The following is a 19,622-nucleotide window of genomic DNA, read 5'->3' as shown; positions in this document are numbered from 1 at the left end:
TCCCCAAATATCAGGTTATTGGTTTAATCTTGAACAATGTATTGTAATTCATAAGATACTTATCGTTTTTATGTAAAATAATAATTAGGATTTGACGATATAGTAAAAAAAAGTGTGATTATTTAAACAAATATGACTTTTCATTTTGCTTCACAGTTTGATGACGTGACATTTGTTTGGTACAGAAGTCCAGAACCACTATAGGTCCAATTTATTTATTTTTTTAATGCCAGTATCGCAAGATCACAATTACTTATTAAGTTATCTTGAGATAACAAAGAACATTTCTTGTTATAATCATTTATGCACCCACCAGTGTGGGTAAATTTCTTTTCCTCATGGCAACCAGAGGGTACGAACTGCTGGACAGTAACTCATCTATTTTAAGTTGTCAAGAAATCTGCGGCTTTATTCTCAATATAACAAGATAAATTGACCCGTTATCAAGGGAAAAATGATCTTTGTAATCTCCAAACAACAGCATTAAAAAAAATAATTGCACCTATGGCCATTCCAGGCTTCCGTAGTTTGGTTCTGTGCAACACATTTTCTTACATCTGGAGAACAGGATTGTAGGCCAGGGCATCTCTGCAGCATTACAGTGTTTCATTATAACGAGAACTTCTGACTGCCTCTGTGTTGTGCTTTTGGTTTCAAGTCTGTTCTGTGCCACAATTGTTATATTGTTATATAATGCATACTCAAAAGGACTCACCTTTTGATAAATAATTATTCTTCTTCTTAATACTTCTCTCTCCATAAGTTGACATATTTTGAGCAGGTATAGTGTGATGCTTTTGGAAATGTTTTGCATCTAATGGACATCTATAACTGAAATACTACAACAGTAGATTAAACATGATTTGGTAACAGAAAACAGCATTCAGATTCCACTGTTTTATGTTGCAGAGATCATAATGTACCTATATTCTGTGAGCATCTACCTTCGGGACAGCCTTGACATATTTTGAGCAGAATTTACTCTATGTTTGCTGTCTGACTGTTGTCAGGTAAACAAAGTGCATAGTAGAGAAGTTTCTAGTAAATCCACAAGCAAATAGAGCTCGGCAAACACCAGGTCTGTAGTGTAGTTTAATTTGGTTTATTGAAATCCATTAGACAGCATGATGTGACTATATAAATACACATATGGATGCAATAAACTGGAAATGAGCATCAAGGTGTGCCTGATGAACAAACAGGTTGAATATAGCATACAAACAGCTCTGCTCATAAGGGAAACTTTTGCTTAAAATGTTGATTTGTTTAAGTTTGTTTCCTCACCTCTCCACTAAAGTTGTTTGTGTGTTATTTGCTGCCAAGCTAGCATTGGCACTGCCTCCTTAAACACTCCTGCAAAAGTATATAATGAGAATAAGCTGGTTTTTCAGCATTTAGGACTACCCAGGTTACAAGAAAACCAAACGTGCCTTAAGACACATTTAGTTCTTCACCAAGCCTCATACTCTGTAACCATGACTTCCTGTTGACAGGCAGGAGAAGAAATGTGTGTGTGTGTGTGTGTGTGTGTGTGTGTGTGTGTGTGTGTGTGTGTGTGTGTGTGTGTGTTTGTCTGCAGAAATAGTGGCAGCAGTGCACAGATCTGCGTGTCTCTGGAATTAATAGGCAAGATTATTCAAACAAAACTTAATCAATAAATAGATGCAATATTATTGTTTGTGTGTGTGTGTGTGTGTGTGTGTGTGTGTTTGTTTGTTCGTTTGTTTGTTTGTTTGTTTAATTGACAAATTCAATCTTTTAGTGACTCAAAATGACACCACCTTAAATACACACCACACAGAGGCCTATGTGAGTGAGTTGTGAGTGAGTGGTGCAGAATATTGACTCTACATCTGCATAGATCAGAAGGATATGTAATAATGTTTATGTTGTATTTTGCACACAAAACTTTGAGTTGATTGGATTTTTGTGAGTTTAACACATTAACCCAATGATAAAATAATTTGTGTTTGAAACAACAATGAATTCCATGTCATAGTATGTAGGAATATCTAGCATACATAACACAAAATTAAAGTTGTGAAATGTATACATCAATGGTTTTTCATAAAACTCAATGATGTGTCTGACTGGGTTATTTTGTGTACAATCATTTAATACATATGAAGCCGGACTGTAACAGCTTGTGTATCTGTACTAAACTTACACATTTGCATGTCATGGTCTGGCACATAGCAGGACAACATGGTATGTAGTTTGATGCATGCAATGCGGCACCAAAGTTAACAAGCATGAGTTCCACCAAATGACTTTCAGCCTTATGTTTTGTTAGTGATTTGGGTTCTTCAATAAACACACCATAAGGATACTTGAAGAGAACGATCTTTATATATTAAAGATCTGTTGTGGTTACAAGCTTACAGAAACCATACAATCTACTCGGACTCCACATAGCCCTCTGCCGTAGGTCTACTACTGCACATGCCCATTCTAACTCATGGTCATAGGCTTAACCAACTACAGTATAAACAAACTGCTATTTGTTATATCATTACACCGTATACCGAGTAAAATATGCAGCACAACAAGCTGAGTGGTGTGCAGTCACAGTCAGTCAATCAGTCAGTCTGGGAGAGTCTTGCAAGAAAAGCAATGGGGTCCATAATAATGCCACGTTGGCCTAAAGAACAGAAACTACCCACATTCCTGGGTTTGAATGGTATAGGCTAATAAAGTATGTATATAACTAAGATTGAAGTACAGTCAAGTACAATGCATTGATCAATAATGGGTACTCCTTGGTCTGACATTTTCAGCTTAGATCAGTTGTCAAGATGCCATGTATGCATGCTGACATGGCACTGCTGAATTCTGATAAACATTGTACGTAATAGGGAGAAACAACCTATTTTTGTTGTTGTAATAACAGGTTGGTTCATCTAGTTATCTCAAGATAACAAAGTTATCATTTTCGTTTCGTTCTCTATTATCATGAGAAAACAATCTTTATTTCAAAATGATGGAATAATTAACTTGTGATCTCTCTTGATAACGGCATTCAAAAAATAATTGCAATTGTTCCAGGCTTTAATACCAACCAGTATTTTTTAAAACATATTAAACAATTGTAATTGTGCATTTAACTATATATTTGATGTGGTTGAAAAATATTTTAAACCTATTTATTTATTTAATGAAACAATATTTGGGTTCCAAAACATAAAATCTGTGTGCAATACACACAAATACTGATTCAAAAGAAGTTCTTCTTCTGTCATGCTTAACATATAATCAAACTGTAGTTCACTACACATGTTTGTGTTATATTCACATGTTAAATCATGTCTGCCACACTTACCACACTTGGAACACTTATATTTGTAAGGGTGATTGTGCTGACACAGTTCTGCAATGACTTTTTGAACTTCCTGCTTTATATACATTTTGTTACACTACTTTTTACACCACTACTATTGATATGTAATGAAAGCACAAACATTTGTGTTTTGAACCTAAATGCTAACTGCTATTGAGGTGAGTATACCTCAAAGTTGATGCGAACTAAACCTATCTTAATGACATAGACTTTGTATGTCTTTTTGACAATCCTGAACATTTGTGTGGACTCTGGACAATAAAGGTTTGTGTCATGGATTAATTGGATAAAGTGTGTTAATAACGCACAGAATGAGAGATTGATTGTAGAGTACTGTGAAGATATCACAGTTTGAGTGTGTAGTTAAAAGTCACGAGCAGAGAAATCCAAAGTGACAGATATGATTGTGCAATAAAATCCAAGCAATTCAAGCATGTAGGCCATGGTTGAGAGAGCTGTGCAAGAGACTTAAGCTTCCCTCTTCCCTCACTATTTTTCCTCCAGTGATGTAAGCATCGGGTTATGCTAGAAAAGGACTTGTTCTTACTGTTTGACATATCAGACTATGTCAGAAGGCAAAAGGGTTACCAGTGGCCACACTTGGGTGCAACTATAAAGTAGTGAAAGTGAAAGTATCACAACGCTCAGTCCACGGTGAAATGCATCCTGTATTCAGAAACTGTGCCTTTAAATTAGCCTGTAGCCATGTCTAAAGCACGGCTGTTGTTGCAAAAACGCAGAGGAGCTGATGATGAAGGGTGGGCGGGGCCTACCTGTGAGAGCTGACCGATCAGAGCAGACTGGGCTTCTTTCAGAGGGGCGGGGCCTTAAAGAGACAGGCAGTAAAATGGAGCGTTCAAACAGAGGGTGAATAGAGTTGCTGCAGCAATGAAGAAGCATGAGAAAAAGAATGGGTTTTTTGAACATTAGGGCATGTAAATATTTTCTAGGAGACACCCAAATAAAAGTAAAAGTAATAAAAGTATGAGCATAATAGACCTTAAAATATGGGTATAATGGTAAGTGTCATCAGACAGTCTCTACCAGAAGACATTCACAGTGTTGCACAAGGCTGGAAATCTTTTGGATGAATGCTTTTCATCCTCCAGAAAAGTTCAGAGACTTGGAAAAACCCAGGACAAGGGCCACTGATACTGTTTTGGGGGCTCTTAAAAGCCGATATTTTACGTTATTCAGGGCTCAACTGAGAACTTACATCTATCTTTTATTTGATCTTTTTTCCCTCAAGTGGGAAAGCGTGACATACCCTATTTATGGACAGACCTGACCAGTCTTCTCTAGAATACCCACAACAGACAGACTTTTTCTGTCTTGTGAATTAATTGACAGTTTGTCATTTGCTAAGAGAGGTCCAAGAGGAATGGCTTCTTAATTGCCATGGTTGTCTCCTTTATAATCGCCTGGTCCCTATATTTTCTGTCCAAGCTCTCAGATCTTTCCATTGTGAGAACAGAGGTTAAGGATCGATACTAAACAATACCTCAAAAGAACTGTCACTGAGTTCTAACATACCATTAAAAATCCCATGAAAACCTCTTTAAAAACAAAGCACTCACAAGTTCCTCTTGATTTAAATATCACTTGATAACAGAATAGATAATTCATTTTTGCATTATTTTCACTTTATCTACTTGTTCTTCCTCCATCTTTTCCCCAATGTTCCCCTGGAATATCCTCAGTCTCTGTCATGGAGGTGGAGTGTGTCCGTGAGGGTTGCCAGTCAGAGATGTTGCGGCAGATGGCTGGCTCAGTACCCGAGGGCCGGTGTTTGACGGTGGTCTTCAAAGGGTCCCGCAAAAGCCTGGATCTTCTCTGCCAGAGCCAGGAGGAGGCTCAACACTGGGTCCGTGGAATCCGAACACTGCAGGGGAGGGTGGAGAACATGACCCAGAAAGAGAAACTTGACCAATATCCTATTCTTGTTAATTCATAATTGTATAACTGTCTATAACATATATGGGGAGATAATAGTCATTGGTCTTGTAAGCCCCCTGCAAAGACCCTTAAGATTCCCAACAAAAATGCCAACAGAAAACATATGTTGCTGCTCCGAATACCAACACAAAGTATGTACAGGCAGAAGAGTTAGTATGATAAAATATTAGTTCTAAGTGTAACCGAATTACTGTACACCTTATATTTTGGGTTATTTTTATATATTATATATATAAGGTAGAAGTTGTTATGTTGTGAACCCCGACATTGAGGTCAGAGATGAGTTGTGCTGTTCTGCCGTTTTGGTGATCATTAAAAGAAGACTGAACACGAGAAGTGTAGCCCGCTATTTATCCACAGCCAGAAGGGACTGGAGTACGCTACCAGGCAAGACAAGAGGGTTACATAAGCTTCAAAATGCCGTATTGATCAAACTATTACACCACCAAACACTGTGCATATTCTGCTCTTGCTGCTTCCTTGACTGTTTGTGTGTCACTTGGATTCATGCTTACCTGAGTCGAGCCGACCAGAACCACGATGATAAGATGAGCTATGACGAAGTCCGGACACTGTTGCAGATGATCAACATCGACCTGAGTGACCAGTATGCGCGCAGCCTTTTCCAGGTAGTGGAACGCACGCCTACATGCTTAAAGGTCACCCAAAAATAAAAATTCAGTCATTATCTACTCACCCCCATGCACACGAAAAGCTGGGTGAAGTTTCACTGTCCACAAAATATAAAAATGTAAGGAAAACAACAGAAAAAAAACAAAACTTTTATAACAAGTCCCCATCCACTTCTGTTGTTTAGGACAATACTGCACCACTGTTTTGCTGTGAAGCTACAAAACCTCACTTGACTTTCCATCGGCATGGGGGTGAGCAGATAATGACTGATTTTTCATTTTGGGTGAACTAATGTGATAAAGTGATAAATAAATACATTTGACTTGACTAATAACAGTCCTTCATTAACTGTGCAACTATTGGGTTTGACAACTGACAACGGCTTGAAAATAGTTGTTTAAACCTAAACAAAGACTGACTCTGTGTTCCTCTCACAGAAATGTGACCAGTCAGCTGACGGTCGTCTGGACCACGGAGAGATTGAAGTTTTCTGCAGGGAGCTGTTACGGAGACCAGAGCTGGATGCTGTGTTTATCCGCTACTCTGCAAATAGCTGCGTACTTTCCACTGTGGACCTGAAGGATTTCTTGAAGGACCAGGGGGAGGACGCTTCGCTCACCCATGCCCAAAGCCTCATCCTCACCTATGAACTTAATGAGTGGGGTACGGTGTTGAATAACAATGTATTGTAAAGTAGGCCTACCAGCATTTATCGGCTGTGTTTTCAGCAAAATGGCTCTGATAAACCCATAGCACGTTACCTGCACTGGCCCAAATGGGAGACAGAAAAGTGTCCAGCAGCTAAAAAGCCAAATATTTTCTCAGGAGTTGGTAAAGACAAAAACAGAGCTAAAAAGAGAGTGAATATTAGATACATTTACTTACATATGTTGGGTTGCCAGAAAGTTTTGTTCCAGGTCTGTTCGATGTGTAAATAAGCTAAGTAATAAGTATTGCAAACAACTCAAACACAGCTGTGATTTGTGGCATTGTATAATAATACCCCTTCCTTACTGACTTGTATTTGCGCCTTTTGCCCAGTACAGCCCAGAAAAACCAATTCATGACCCCCAATGGTTTCACCATGTACATGCTGTCTAAGGAGAACTGTGTATTTAACCCGGAACACACTCGGGTTTACCAAGACATGAAACACTCACTGGCACACTACTTCATCTCCTCCTCCCACAACACCTACCTCACTAAGGACCAGCTGACTGGAGACAGCAGCACAGAGCCATACATCAGGTAAGAAAAAATAGGAACTCAAACCTGTACTGTACACGTAACATTTTCTGAATAAATGTGCCAATGTGCTGCACTTTGCTATGTAGCTCGCTAGGCTAGGTACAACCAATTAATCCCATTCTGTGCTTTTAATTAAGAGTGTGGGTGGGAAAGCTTAGGGAGAGGAGATGTTCAACCACAGAAAGTGTAATTCTGATTCTGTTGCAGTCATGAAACACCTTCAAGGATACCAGAGGAAGTTTTTCGAGACTTTGTAGTAATAGAACAGATTCAAGGAAAGTGTGTAAAGTGGTTGGAATTAATGTTCACACACCACCTAGTTTGGGAGTGAGTTGCTACCCCAGTGGAAGATGGACAGGTGAACTGATTTGGTGCCAGTAGTAATGCAGTTGTTCTGGACTGCTGTGGTGAAGACGTTTTTAAACCGTGTGGTGCTCCCCCAGGGGGGTGCAGGATGGTTAAAGGGAAGGTGTGCAGGGAGTGACATGAGTCAAAGACACTGCCCAAAATGACCGGGGCAGGTGGATGCTGGTTTTCTGAAGACAGAGGGAGTTAATGTAGTTAATGTAGTTTGGCCTGTTGATCAACACCGTCAACAGTTGCAGCTGAAACAGTGGCTGTGAAACACAGATGCATTTAAGGAGGACTGACCCACATGTTTCGCAGCTTTGAAGCTTTTATCGTTGCTATGGTAACTAACGTCCAAATGTCCAAATCAGTATTGAATGCTTTGTTTTATGTTTAGTGTTCGTCCCTTTTTTAAGAGGAAGGAGAGGTTTCATCGGCTGCACAACAAAAAAAAGCAAAAGACTGATAAAGACTTTGAAATGTAGCTCCGCTTTGGTGTTTAATTAGTCTTAAAACCCACACTGACAAAAACCAGGTGTGTATAGCAGAAAGTCATCCTCGGGAGGAAGTGTTTCTGGTCCGTGTGCACAAATACAGTCCAACGAGAAAGGGTCTGTGAGCTCAACCCTCCCTATATGCTAACTGGAGGGAGGGGGAGACAGTGTCCTTGTCCCACGTTAGACTCATATTATCTGCAAAGTTGGCTAGAAAATAAATATTGACCCCAATTTTGCACCTCCACTCCCAAAAGCCCAAAAATGGCCTTCGAACAGTCCTACAGATAAGTATCCTTAATAGGAAGGATGGATAGACTATAAAGTGCTGTGTTGTTTGTCACTTACTATAATTCAATTTGCTGGAGAGCGAGACTGGTATTTACTAAGTAGGTAGCCATTTGAGGGAAACCTTCCGTTCTCAATGAGAGTCAAACAAACACACTTTGGTCGCCGTGAGGCAAAACTTTGAGGAAGAGGACCAGGTTCAGGCCCCAGACTTCATATCTTTTAAGACAGACTGGTCGTGAACTGGGACACAGTTAATCTTTGTATGTTGTTGAAATCCACCACTCACCAACAGAAAGCGATGAGGGGCTTCACCTTTATTCACTGAGCCATCTCTGTTTTAGAGATTCCTAAGGATGATTTTTCCCTCTTAGAGCCCTGAATCATGGCTGCCGCTGTGTGGAGCTGGACTGTTGGGACGGAGATAAAGGAGAGCCAGTCATCTACCACGGACACACACTCACCTCCAAAGTGCCCTTTGTCGAAGTCATTGAGACTATCAATGAATACGCTTTTAAAGTGAGTATTTTATTAGAGTCAGAATCATTCTACTTGTCAAGTGCATAAATACAGGCACACAGTTTTCAGATTTGGTCACATTCATGCAGAGATATAAGGTACAGGTAAATGTTTAAGTTTGTGATTGGGATCTTTCTGAATTAATCAATTAATATTTATTTAGGATGACAAAGGGGTTATTAATTTGAATGAAATCTATACGGTATGAAAGTTATGTGTACATTTATAATTATGCTCACAGGCTAAAAGCTGACTTCTATCCCTTCTTCTCCATGGAAACAAATCCTTTTCTCCCTGACTTTGTACCCCCGTCCCTCTCTCCCAGGCTTCTCCTTACCCTCTGATCCTGTCCTTGGAGAACCACTGCTCCGTGGAGCAGCAGACAGTAATGGCTCGACACCTACGATCCATCCTAGGAGAAAAGCTGCTCACTAAGCCCCTTAAGGATCTGGATCCTCACAAACTGCCCTCTCCAGAGGTAAGTACACTGTTCCAAAACCAGATTAAAGTTAAATCCCCATAAGAACGACTACATCTATTGAGACTAATGGGGCCTTTAATTGGGACATAGATTATGACTGCACCCACTGGAACCACATTCAATGTTCTTACACAACGGCAGTTTTTCCAGCTGCCTGAAAGATTAAACAACCTGGCATGATTAAATGATTTGTCCTGATAGATATTTGGACTGTGCTTGTTACTTTCCAATAGAATGTGGATGTGGTTAAAAATAGCCAGTGACTGACTGTCAGAGATTTCCCTCTGACACTCATTTTAATATCCAAGCACTCTCCAACTGGACTGCAGGACTTTTATTTCTGTTAATGGCTATGAGACATTCATTAACCCTTTCGCTGTCTTGATGGCAACTGTAACTTTGTTAGGATTACATGTGATGCAGAAAGCAGCCTGTTTTTGTTAGATGGACTGAGACTCTCTCTCTCATAATCATATGTGTGAGGGTTGGTGCACTCGTGATCTGTGCCCCATTAATCACATTATTACACTCAGATGAGGGTTAGGGTTATATTGTCAGCTTTGAGGACCTCTTATTTACTGTTTTATTTTTATCCTACCATTTTCATACATTATTGTATTGTTATGAAACAGTCTCAATTTAATGTCGATGCTTCTATATGAGCTACATAAGCATCAGTGGGAAGATTGGCTATTTCTATAGTTATTATATCTAGTTAATGCCTGTTACCAGGTCTAATTAAAAACTTGCATCACTATGGCCGTATTGACTTGCAAGTTTCCACTTGCAGAAGAACCCAATGAAAAACAGGCACAATAGGCATCAGACAGACAGAAAACTTTAATTCAACACAGTATAAATATCTACCTATGAAATAAAACCACTGAATGTAACATTACAGTCAGTGACAAGTATTAAAACTTAGCTACTTTCAAAAAATTATAGACAATGAAGGAGTAATATAACATCTTTGAATTTGTATATACCGTGCATTCAGTTATTCAGGTCCCTTCACTTTTTTCACATTTTGTTATGTTGCAGCCTTATGCTAAAATCGTTTAAATGATTTTTTTCCCCTCATCAATCTATCTCAATACACCATGATGAGAAAGTGGAAACAGAATTTTAGAAATTCTTGCAAATTTATTAAAAAGGAAAAACTGGAATATCACATTGACACAAGTATTCAGACCCTTTGCTGTGTCACTTAAAATTAAGCTCAGGTGCCTCCCATTTCTCTTGATCATTTTTGAGATGTTTCTCCACCTTGATGGAGTCCACCTATGATAAATTCTATTGATTGGACATGATTTGGAAAGGCACACACCTGTCCATATAAGGTCTCAAAGCTGACAATGCTTATCAGAGCAAAAACCAAGACATGAGGTCGAAGGAACTGCCTGCAGGGCTCAGAGACAGGATTGTGTTGATGCACAGACCTGGGGAAGGCTACAGAAACACTTCTGCTGCATTGAAGGTCCCCAAGAGCAGAGTGGCAAAAACTGAGCAATCGGCAGAAGGGCCTTGGAAAGAGAAGTGACCAAGAACCCGATGGTCACTCTGGCTGAGCTCCACAGATCCTGTGTAGAGATGGGAGAAACTTCCAGAAGGACAACCATCACTGCAATACTGCACCGATCTGGGCTTTATGGCAGAGTGGCCAGACGGATGCCTCTCCTCAGTGGAAGTTTGCAAAAAAGCACCTAAGGACACTCAGACTGTGAGAAACAAGATTCTCTGGTCTGATGTAACCAAGATTGAACTGCTCGGCCTCAATTGTAAGCGTCTGGAGGAAACCAGGCACCACTCATCACCTGCCCAGTACCATCCCAACGGTGAAGCACGGTGGAGGCAGCATCATGCTTTGGGGTTGTTTTTCAGTGGCAGGGACTGGGCGTTTGGTCAGGGTTGAGGGAAAGTTGAACGGAGTAAAGTACAGAGATATCCTCAGACTGGGCTGAAGGTTCACCTTCCAACAGGACAATGACCTGAAGCACACAGCCAAGACAATGTAGGAGTGGTTTCAGGACAACTCTGTGAATGTCCTTGAGTGGCCAGAGCCCTGACTTGAACCTAATCAAACATATCTGGAGAGACCTGACAATGGCTGTCCACAGACAGTCCTCATCCAACCTGACAGAGCTTGAGAGGATCTGCAGAGAGAAATGGCAGAAAATCCCCAAATCCAGGTGTGCAAAGCTTGTGGCATCATTCCCAAGAAGACTCGATGCTGTAATTGCTGCCAAAGGTGCTTCAACTAAGTACAGAGTGAAGGGTCTGAATACCTGTAATAAATGTGATATTTCAGTTTTTCCTTTTTAATTAGTTAGCAAAAATTCCTAAAATTCTGTTCCCGTTTTTATGAATACAAGTTGCAAAGTTTCCTTAGGGTTTCTTGGATGTTCAGGACGAATTTCAGGCCAATCCAGTAAAAAATGAATCAGAAGAATTAAAAAAATGCTTACATTTAGCTGAGAGGGCCAAACTTAAAATAAATTGTACTTTAAAAGTATTTGATGTTTCTACATGAATTTCTGTGACATAATGTGACCTTCATTTTTGTCGGAAAAAATCTAGCCCAGTAGGCGGATGGTGTCATTTTTCTATCGCTGCACTGTGCAATTATTATTCACTGCAGAATGATGAGTTGAAGCAAATATAAATATATATGCATATATACAGTATATATGTATATATATATATATATATATATATATATATATATATATATATATATATATATATATGTATGTAAATATATATATATATATATATATACATATATATATATATATATATATATATATATATATATATATATATATATATATATATATACATACATATATATACTATTGCAAATTTAACTCACAGTTGCAAAACCACAATTTCAAATATAGCTTGTAGTGGAGCTAACCTACTTTTTAGTAGTACTTGTTATACTGTTAAATTTTTCTATCAATTATAATGCAGTATATTTTTAAATTTGACAGGCAGCTAGTAACTACACATGTCAGATAACCAAAATATGCTTGGTAGGGGGCTATAGTTGCGGTTACTGGTACCTGAATTTTACTTGATTAGTTTCCCTGGAAAGGTAGTTTAGTTGTAAATTAAATATTTTTAATGGTCCCATATTCTGCTTATTTTCAGCAATACACTTTTATTTTGGGTGTCTACTAGAAAATGTTTATATGCTTTAATGTTCAGAGAACACATTATTTTTCTCATACTGTCCATTGCTGCACCACCTCTGTTCAGCCTCTGAATGTTTTATCACCATAGTAATAGTGGTGATCATAAATAAACAGTCATGGTAGCTGAAGCGGCAGGACTAGCTCTTGTGATGACAAAAATAGTTTATCATTTATCATTTTCAAACAAGATGTATTGTGTGTGCACTGTTTGTTGTGTTGTTGTGTTGTATAATAATAATAATAACAACAATAATAATAACAATAATTGTTGTGTTTGCAGGATCTTCAGTTTAAAATCCTGGTGAAGGGGAAGAAGGAGCGTGTGGAGGAGTGCTCGTCCAGCTCGTCAGACCTCAGCTCCTCAGATGAGGAAGCCAGCCGATGCAGCGAAGGCAAACCCAGAAGAAAGAAAGAGGACAAGAAGGTGGGGACAACACCACCAGATCACCTTTATCCTTGCAGTAGTGGCTCTCATCACATCTTTGGTGGTATTTGGTTAGGACTAATGTTTGTGGAACCACCAAATGTTGAAAGTAGTAATGAGGATAAACTGAGAGTGACCAGTTTGGCCACTTTTTTTTGGTTTGTTTTTTTGTTGGATTGTTAAGAATGTGATTGGTTTTCATGTGTGTCATCTCAGCCAGGTGTATCTAAGCTGAGTCCAGAGCTGTCAGAGCTGGTGGTGTACACCCGAAGTGTTCCCTTTAAAAGCTTTGAACAATCGGCCAAAAGCCCATCAACTGACATGTCGTCTTTTTCTGAAAGTGAAGCACTCAGGCATGTTAAGGACTCAGGTATGTGTATATGTGACTAAACTTGCTTTCTTAAAGAAAAGCTAAGTAGTTTAAAGACTGCCCACAATTGAAAAAAATGAAAATGGAATAATAGAAGATTTGGGTGGAAGCAGAAAGTTACCTTTGATTGTTGTTTTTCTCCTGCAGGGATGTATTTTGTGCGTCACAACAGCCACCAGCTCAGCAGGATCTACCCCTCAGGACAGCGCCTCCAGTCCTCCAACTACAACCCTCAGGAGATGTGGAACGGGGGCTGTCAGATTGGTGAGAACTTATTTTATGTAACTCTTTTTTTTACTCTTAAAGAGAAGTAGACAGAATAATCAAGAGTTGTTATTCAGACAAACCTTCTCACCTTTCTCTCTTTGGTCTGTGCCACCCAAGTCCCAACATCCAACCCCCCACTGGTACTATAAAAATAAAAAAAATGTATCATTGTGGGAGACCAAAATATACACTGTTAACACAGATGTGTTGTATTTTTTCTCCAGTTGCTTTGAATTTCCAGACACCTGGTGAGCAGATGGACTTAAACCATGGCAGGTTCCTGCAGAATGGTCAGTGTGGCTACATCCTGAAGCCTCCTTTCATGTACCAGCCTGACATCAACTTCAACCCCGAGAATGTGGGTGGAGGTCCTGGCCATCAACCTGTCCTGCTCACTGTTCGGGTAAGATGGCGCCAAACCTCCCAAATGAATAACACTAGCAAAACAGATGAAACTGCAGGTTTTAAATGTATGTTACCATACTGTCAGTTCACATCTGAAAAACAGTATTCATCGAACTGCAGAAGTTTGGTGACTGAATATGTCTTACTGTACTGGTGAAGGGAGTTGTAATTGGCTGCATCTGGAAAGGAAGGAAGGAAGGAAGGAAGGAAGGAAGGAAGGACGGAAGGAAGAAAGAAAGAAAGAAAGAAAGAAAGAAAGAAAGAAAGAAAGAAAGAAAGAAAGAAAGTCACTGAAAGGCTGTCGTTGCATCAGAGTGTCAGAACAGTTGGATAAGCTCTTGCTGTATTCTAAAGTGATCAAATGAAGCTCTGTTATTATTGTTTTTTCAGATTATTTCAGCTCAGCAGCTCCCTAAACCAGAATGGGACAAGCCCAGCTCCATTGTGGACCCTCAGGTGTGGGTGGAGATACATGGTGCTCCCATTGACAACGATAAGAAGAAAACTCATCATGTCGACAACAATGGTAAATACCTTTACGGACAAAAGGCAACAAATGGACCATTTTCACAGCATTTTGTTCCAAAAACTTAAAAAAAAAACTTTAAAAAAATTAATAGCTGAATTATTTATGTAAAGTAATGGATACATGGAGAAGAGCTGGAAGTAGTGAGTAAGTAGTTAATAGCTAAAAGTAAGTAAGTAAGTAAGTAATGTAAGAATGCACATGAACTTTACCAAACAAATGATCAGTCATTTGAAAAATGACAGGTGGAATAAATGGGTACTTGAGGTCAATTGTCAGGGTTGTGAGGGTTCAGACAAAAAAACAACATACTACTTAAAAATGAATTCACATAAAAGTTCCTTAAGTAAAACTGCACAAATTGGTGTCAATAAGTCTTTTTCTGTGGCTCAGGCTTTAACCCGCGGTGGGACTGTACCTTTAACTTTACCGTCCATGCCCCTGACCTGGCTCTGGTTCGTTTCATGGTGGAGGACCATGACTATACCTCAAGCAATGACTTCCTGGGACAGTACACGCTGCCCTTCACAAGTCTCCGTTCAGGTGAGTGATGGGACATTGCAGTTTGGCTATTACAGTGTACCAAATATTTGCTCTCCTGAGCTTCTTTTCTGTATCTCTGCAGGTTACCGTCATGTCCGATTGCTTAAACAGGATGGCTCCAGACTTTCACCCTCTTCAATCTTCATCCATGTTAAGATCACTCCATGTCAGAGCAGTCCCTCAAAATCATCAGCTAAATCACCGGCCAGGTCACCGGCCAAGTCTTCAGCCAAGAAACCCTAATCCTGTCTCTACCCCATAATACCATGAAGCTTGGAGGCCAACAGGGAAGATCCCAGGGCCTAACTGACCCAGGCAATGAAAGATCTGTGCCCTTATTCATAAAATTCCATGGTTATAACCTTATAAATGTTGCAGCTATATCCTCCTTCAGTCCATATTTTATGGAACAAGAGGATTGTGTTCTTACAAAATGAAAACAGTAAAACTGACAGTATTTTAATATTATGAAGAAGAAAGAAAACACTCTTTACAGCTGAGTGAGTTACATTTATTATGCCAGTAGGTTTTGTGAATAAACACCTGGTCTTTCCAAGGGTGTGTAAACAATAAAAAGAAGATACAATCAGGGAGGTAAATACCATCAGCAATGAACCCAATCTCAGTTTTGGCTGTGATTGGTTTAACTGCACTCCTAACCTCATTCCGTCCCAAAAAATTCATCTAGTCACTTTGACTGGAGGATACATGAAGCCAGAACCTTCTCTTTAATTCCTCTGTTAATGGAGGGTTGATTTTCACTCAATGACGACCCGTTAAAGCAGCCTGCAGAAGTCTACATATATATAATCTATGAGACCCTGTCCAAAATCTGCTGCTAGATTTTGTCTGTAGCTTACCTCTCAAACTCTTCTACAGGAAGGAGGTTTTTTAAACTACAAGTACCTTATTTTAGTGTCTATTTTATCTAAATAGTTTAGAAATGCCTGCTGATATGCAATTAGATTGTCATAAAGTGATCCCAATTTTTGAAACTTTTCTGAAACCAAAAGTCCAACAAACATGTCCACTTCACGCCGCTACTGGCCAGGTGAGTGGAAGTAAGAAAGTGGGTATGATTTGATTTCCTTCTTTCTTTCTTTCTTTCTTTCTTTCTTTCTTTCTTTCTTTCTTTCTTTCTTTCTTTCTTTCTTTCTCCTCTTTTTTCATTTTCCCCAGTTTATTGCATCGTTCCCCTCTCAATGACAGCAGGCATGACACTCATCTTTAAGTGTGGCCGTTTCAGAAAAGCTATAAACCTAACCTAAATTTGTCCCAACCCCAATCGGTCAAAGATGGCCGCCCACCATTGAGTCTGGTTCTGCTCTGGATTTTTGCCTTTTAAAAGGCAGTTTTTTCTCGCCACTGTCGCCAAATGCTTGCTCATGGGGGGAAACTTGGATCTCTGTAAATTAGTTCATTAAAGAGTATCATCTAGACCTGCTGCAGTTGAAAAGTGTCATGAGATAACTTTTCTTGTAAGTTGGCACTATATAAATAAAATTGACTTGACTTTATACAAGCTAGTTTGTTTCAAGCATGCCCATGCTATGAGATACGAGTGTTCTTAAAACAGACCTGCATTAAAAAATGGAAGGGTCTGCAGAGGTAGGTTACTTGTTTCAGGCACCAGTGGGGCCAGAGTCAAAGTCCATGAAAGCCAGTTTCAGGGATAGTTACATGAGTGTGAAACAATGCAAAAACATTGCACAGTGTCTAAAATACTGTGAGTCAAGATTTTATAACTCTGGAAATCATTTTGTCCTCCGTCTTGACAATTATGAGGTTAATAGTAGAATTATGCTGCTCACATTATAGAGTAATCTACTAAGAATCTGCAATTAACCTGCTGTGTTTTTTGGTTCGCACCTAATGCTGGACTGAACATGACATAAATCAAATGAAGTGGGTATCTTTGCTGGTATTTTGTCCTGTCAAATATCTAAATGTGATTACCAGGAAGTATCCCTCTGCCGCAGCTGATCAAGGAAATTAAATACAAAGAGCGAATTACAATCCAAAAAATTCAAACTAAAGATACTAATTTGATTTTTCTAACTTGATCTGCTAATGCCTCATATTAACTTTAGTTAGCTTTCTTACTGTGGGGTCACATTAGGAAGGATCTGATCACAGACCAGAACAAGTATGTCAGCATACACATAGCATGCAAGTATTGTATTCAGATATTTAACGAAATAATCAATATTCTAAGTTTGAAAAAAACGTACTCTTGCAGCCGGGTATGCAATCAAACAGACTGAGACTACAGACAAAGTTTCCGTTTCAGTGGACTTTAGATGAATAATTAACGGTTCTTTCACCCAGCCACTCCACTGTTACTTCTACTGTCTGTAAAGTGCTCATTAGAACTCTGTTTACCTGTATACATGACAAAGAAATCTTGGTTCTCCAAGAGACATTTTTCTACTCCCCTACATTAGCTATGTTTCTCTTATCTCCCGTTATATCAAAAACGAATGCTTGTGTATCAAGACAATAATACCCTCAAATATCTTTTGAACTGCATCAGGGAGGCCAAGTCTGACTACAACTCTCATTTTAAATCGGATACAGGCTTCAAATCTGGCATTTTCCCTAATACTATTGCAAAAGAGCTAAAGAGCCATATGGAGCGTTTTTAACAATGTTTCTGTAGACTTCCATGATGATGAAAAGCTCTTGTTTCTGCTTGCCTTCTGCTTTGCTGTACAAATGCAGGGCCTGTTGGCAGTAAAATCCCATCCTAGTACTTTGTTATGCAGCCTATAGTGCATCGTATTAAACTGAAAACATTTGAAGAGAAATGTGTTGCAGTATGTTTTAGCTTGACATAATTTCAATCTACAGTATGTTTGTTTTTTTGTTTTATGAGTAAATGAGTGAGACCAAACTATATCATTAGGTAGATACTAGAGATTTTTTATATTATTATTATTATTATTATTATTAGCAAATACAATTTGCGCAGTTATGCAATAGCTAAATGCTGATGTGAACTAGATAAATCTGCTGCCTTATAGTTAGTTTATTCGATTAGATGGATATGCTTCATAGTTGTGTGTATTTGTTGTCTTTGTTTTATTTGCCATTGTCTTTGTTTACTTTGTGTTTAAATGTGTACTGTGCAAGGAGAGTCAGCTTCACTGATGATCCTGGCCACTGTGACATAAAGGCTTTATTACAGTCAGTGATTGAACAGATTATAAGACACATTTCTGCGTCAGACATCACTCTGTAAAGTCATCTACTATACCATATTATGTTAAATGAAAGGTTTTTATAGTGATGTCTTTGTTGATTTGCAGGAGTTGGTATTAAGACTTTCATATTCATGTTGATTTACATGTGTCTAGAAGAACTATGAATATCTGACATCATGATAACTTCAAGGAGAATCTTGAAACTTGAAGGACTTTGAATCAGGGCTGGGTGCTAAGATGAAGGGATATTAGAGATCAGTATTAGTTGTCAAGCATCTTATAAATGTATGAAATAATCTGACATATTCAGAATATGTTTGGTATGATGAAAAGACTGTTAAAATAATGTTTTTGTCAGATGAATCATGATCTGCTTTGTCCATTTGACAGAAAATGTGATCAGAAACTCTTTTAAGAATCAGTGTAATATCTGAAGTTTTGGAGCCAGTGCCAATGCTTAACAATCTCAAAGATTCCAGCCCATTTTCTGAAAATATTGCACTTACAAATGTATCAGGAACTGTAAATGTAAGAAAGACCAATATGGGTAGAGTAAAAACAAGCTGTGTTTTTTTTTTAACTGTAGCAATTATAACAAAAACTGTCACTGCGCAATTCAAACCATTGACATTATTGTTGTTTATTTATTTATCTGAAGTATTATACTGTTTGCTTTTGTGCTGCACCAACTGTATAATCAACCTGATGTTATTTATATGAACAGGTTATACAAAATGATAGAATAGAAATGCAATAAAAAATTCTGAAAATGGCTGAAGAACCTCATAATGTCACATAGTATTTATGTAACTGAAGTCCGGCTCTTAACCAAACTGTTAACTGACACATGCAAATGTTTTTACAGTAAAAAGTAAAATAAAAGTTTAAGTTCAGCCTTCTTATGTTGTTTATGACCATGATCACCCAAGTTGGTGGCATGGATGGCAGCCTCTGTGCTGCTCTCCCAGTCCTTTCTCTGTTTTTATTTGTCGTGCTTTTAGCAGTCTCTGATGTCCTACCATATCCTATACCCTGACCATTCACAATTTTGGTGAGTTTTAAAAAAAAACATTCTTTGCCTTATTTGTTGTCCTCATTCCTAGCTGTATGTCTATTTTGGTGTAGTACAGTGCCCAACTAACAACAGAGCTTCTCCACAATAACCACACAGACATTTGTGCTTCTGTGTGGACATTACTGGTCGTTTCTTACTGGATTTATTCTCTCAGTTAATAAATTGCATATCACAGGATGTGTAGGAGGTGGGTCCTGTCACACAGAGCAGAAAAGGTTCTCTTATCTTTTGACCACTGTTGTCGTTCCTGTCACATTGTTAAGTACTCCTGAATCCATCTGTGCCAAAAATGATAGAGGTATTGAATT

At 38.7% G+C, this 19,622-nt stretch overlaps 1 protein-coding gene across 1 annotated transcript in view; it reads left to right on the top strand.

Moving 5' to 3' along the window:
• LOC141016061 (1-phosphatidylinositol 4,5-bisphosphate phosphodiesterase delta-3-A-like) overlaps nucleotides 1-19,132 on the top strand; it is a 33,371-nt gene extending 14,239 nt beyond the window's left edge. The window contains exons 4-16 of the mRNA XM_073490313.1: nucleotides 5,038-5,266; nucleotides 5,793-5,922; nucleotides 6,364-6,589; nucleotides 6,973-7,174; nucleotides 8,679-8,823; nucleotides 9,149-9,301; nucleotides 12,782-12,925; nucleotides 13,142-13,295; nucleotides 13,443-13,559; nucleotides 13,787-13,965; nucleotides 14,358-14,493; nucleotides 14,887-15,036; nucleotides 15,119-19,132. Coding sequence (XP_073346414.1) covers nucleotides 5,038-5,266; nucleotides 5,793-5,922; nucleotides 6,364-6,589; nucleotides 6,973-7,174; nucleotides 8,679-8,823; nucleotides 9,149-9,301; nucleotides 12,782-12,925; nucleotides 13,142-13,295; nucleotides 13,443-13,559; nucleotides 13,787-13,965; nucleotides 14,358-14,493; nucleotides 14,887-15,036; nucleotides 15,119-15,279 — 2,126 coding nt within the window. The 3' untranslated portion in view covers nucleotides 15,280-19,132. The remainder of the gene's footprint in view (nucleotides 1-5,037; nucleotides 5,267-5,792; nucleotides 5,923-6,363; nucleotides 6,590-6,972; nucleotides 7,175-8,678; nucleotides 8,824-9,148; nucleotides 9,302-12,781; nucleotides 12,926-13,141; nucleotides 13,296-13,442; nucleotides 13,560-13,786; nucleotides 13,966-14,357; nucleotides 14,494-14,886; nucleotides 15,037-15,118) is intronic.
• The last annotated feature ends 490 nt before the right edge of the window (nucleotides 19,133-19,622 follow it).

Source organism: Pagrus major, chromosome 20 (genome assembly GCF_040436345.1).
Source record: "Pagrus major chromosome 20, Pma_NU_1.0".
NCBI classification, from domain to species: domain Eukaryota; kingdom Metazoa; phylum Chordata; class Actinopteri; order Spariformes; family Sparidae; genus Pagrus; species Pagrus major.
This window is presented reverse-complemented; position numbering and strand designations above follow the sequence as displayed.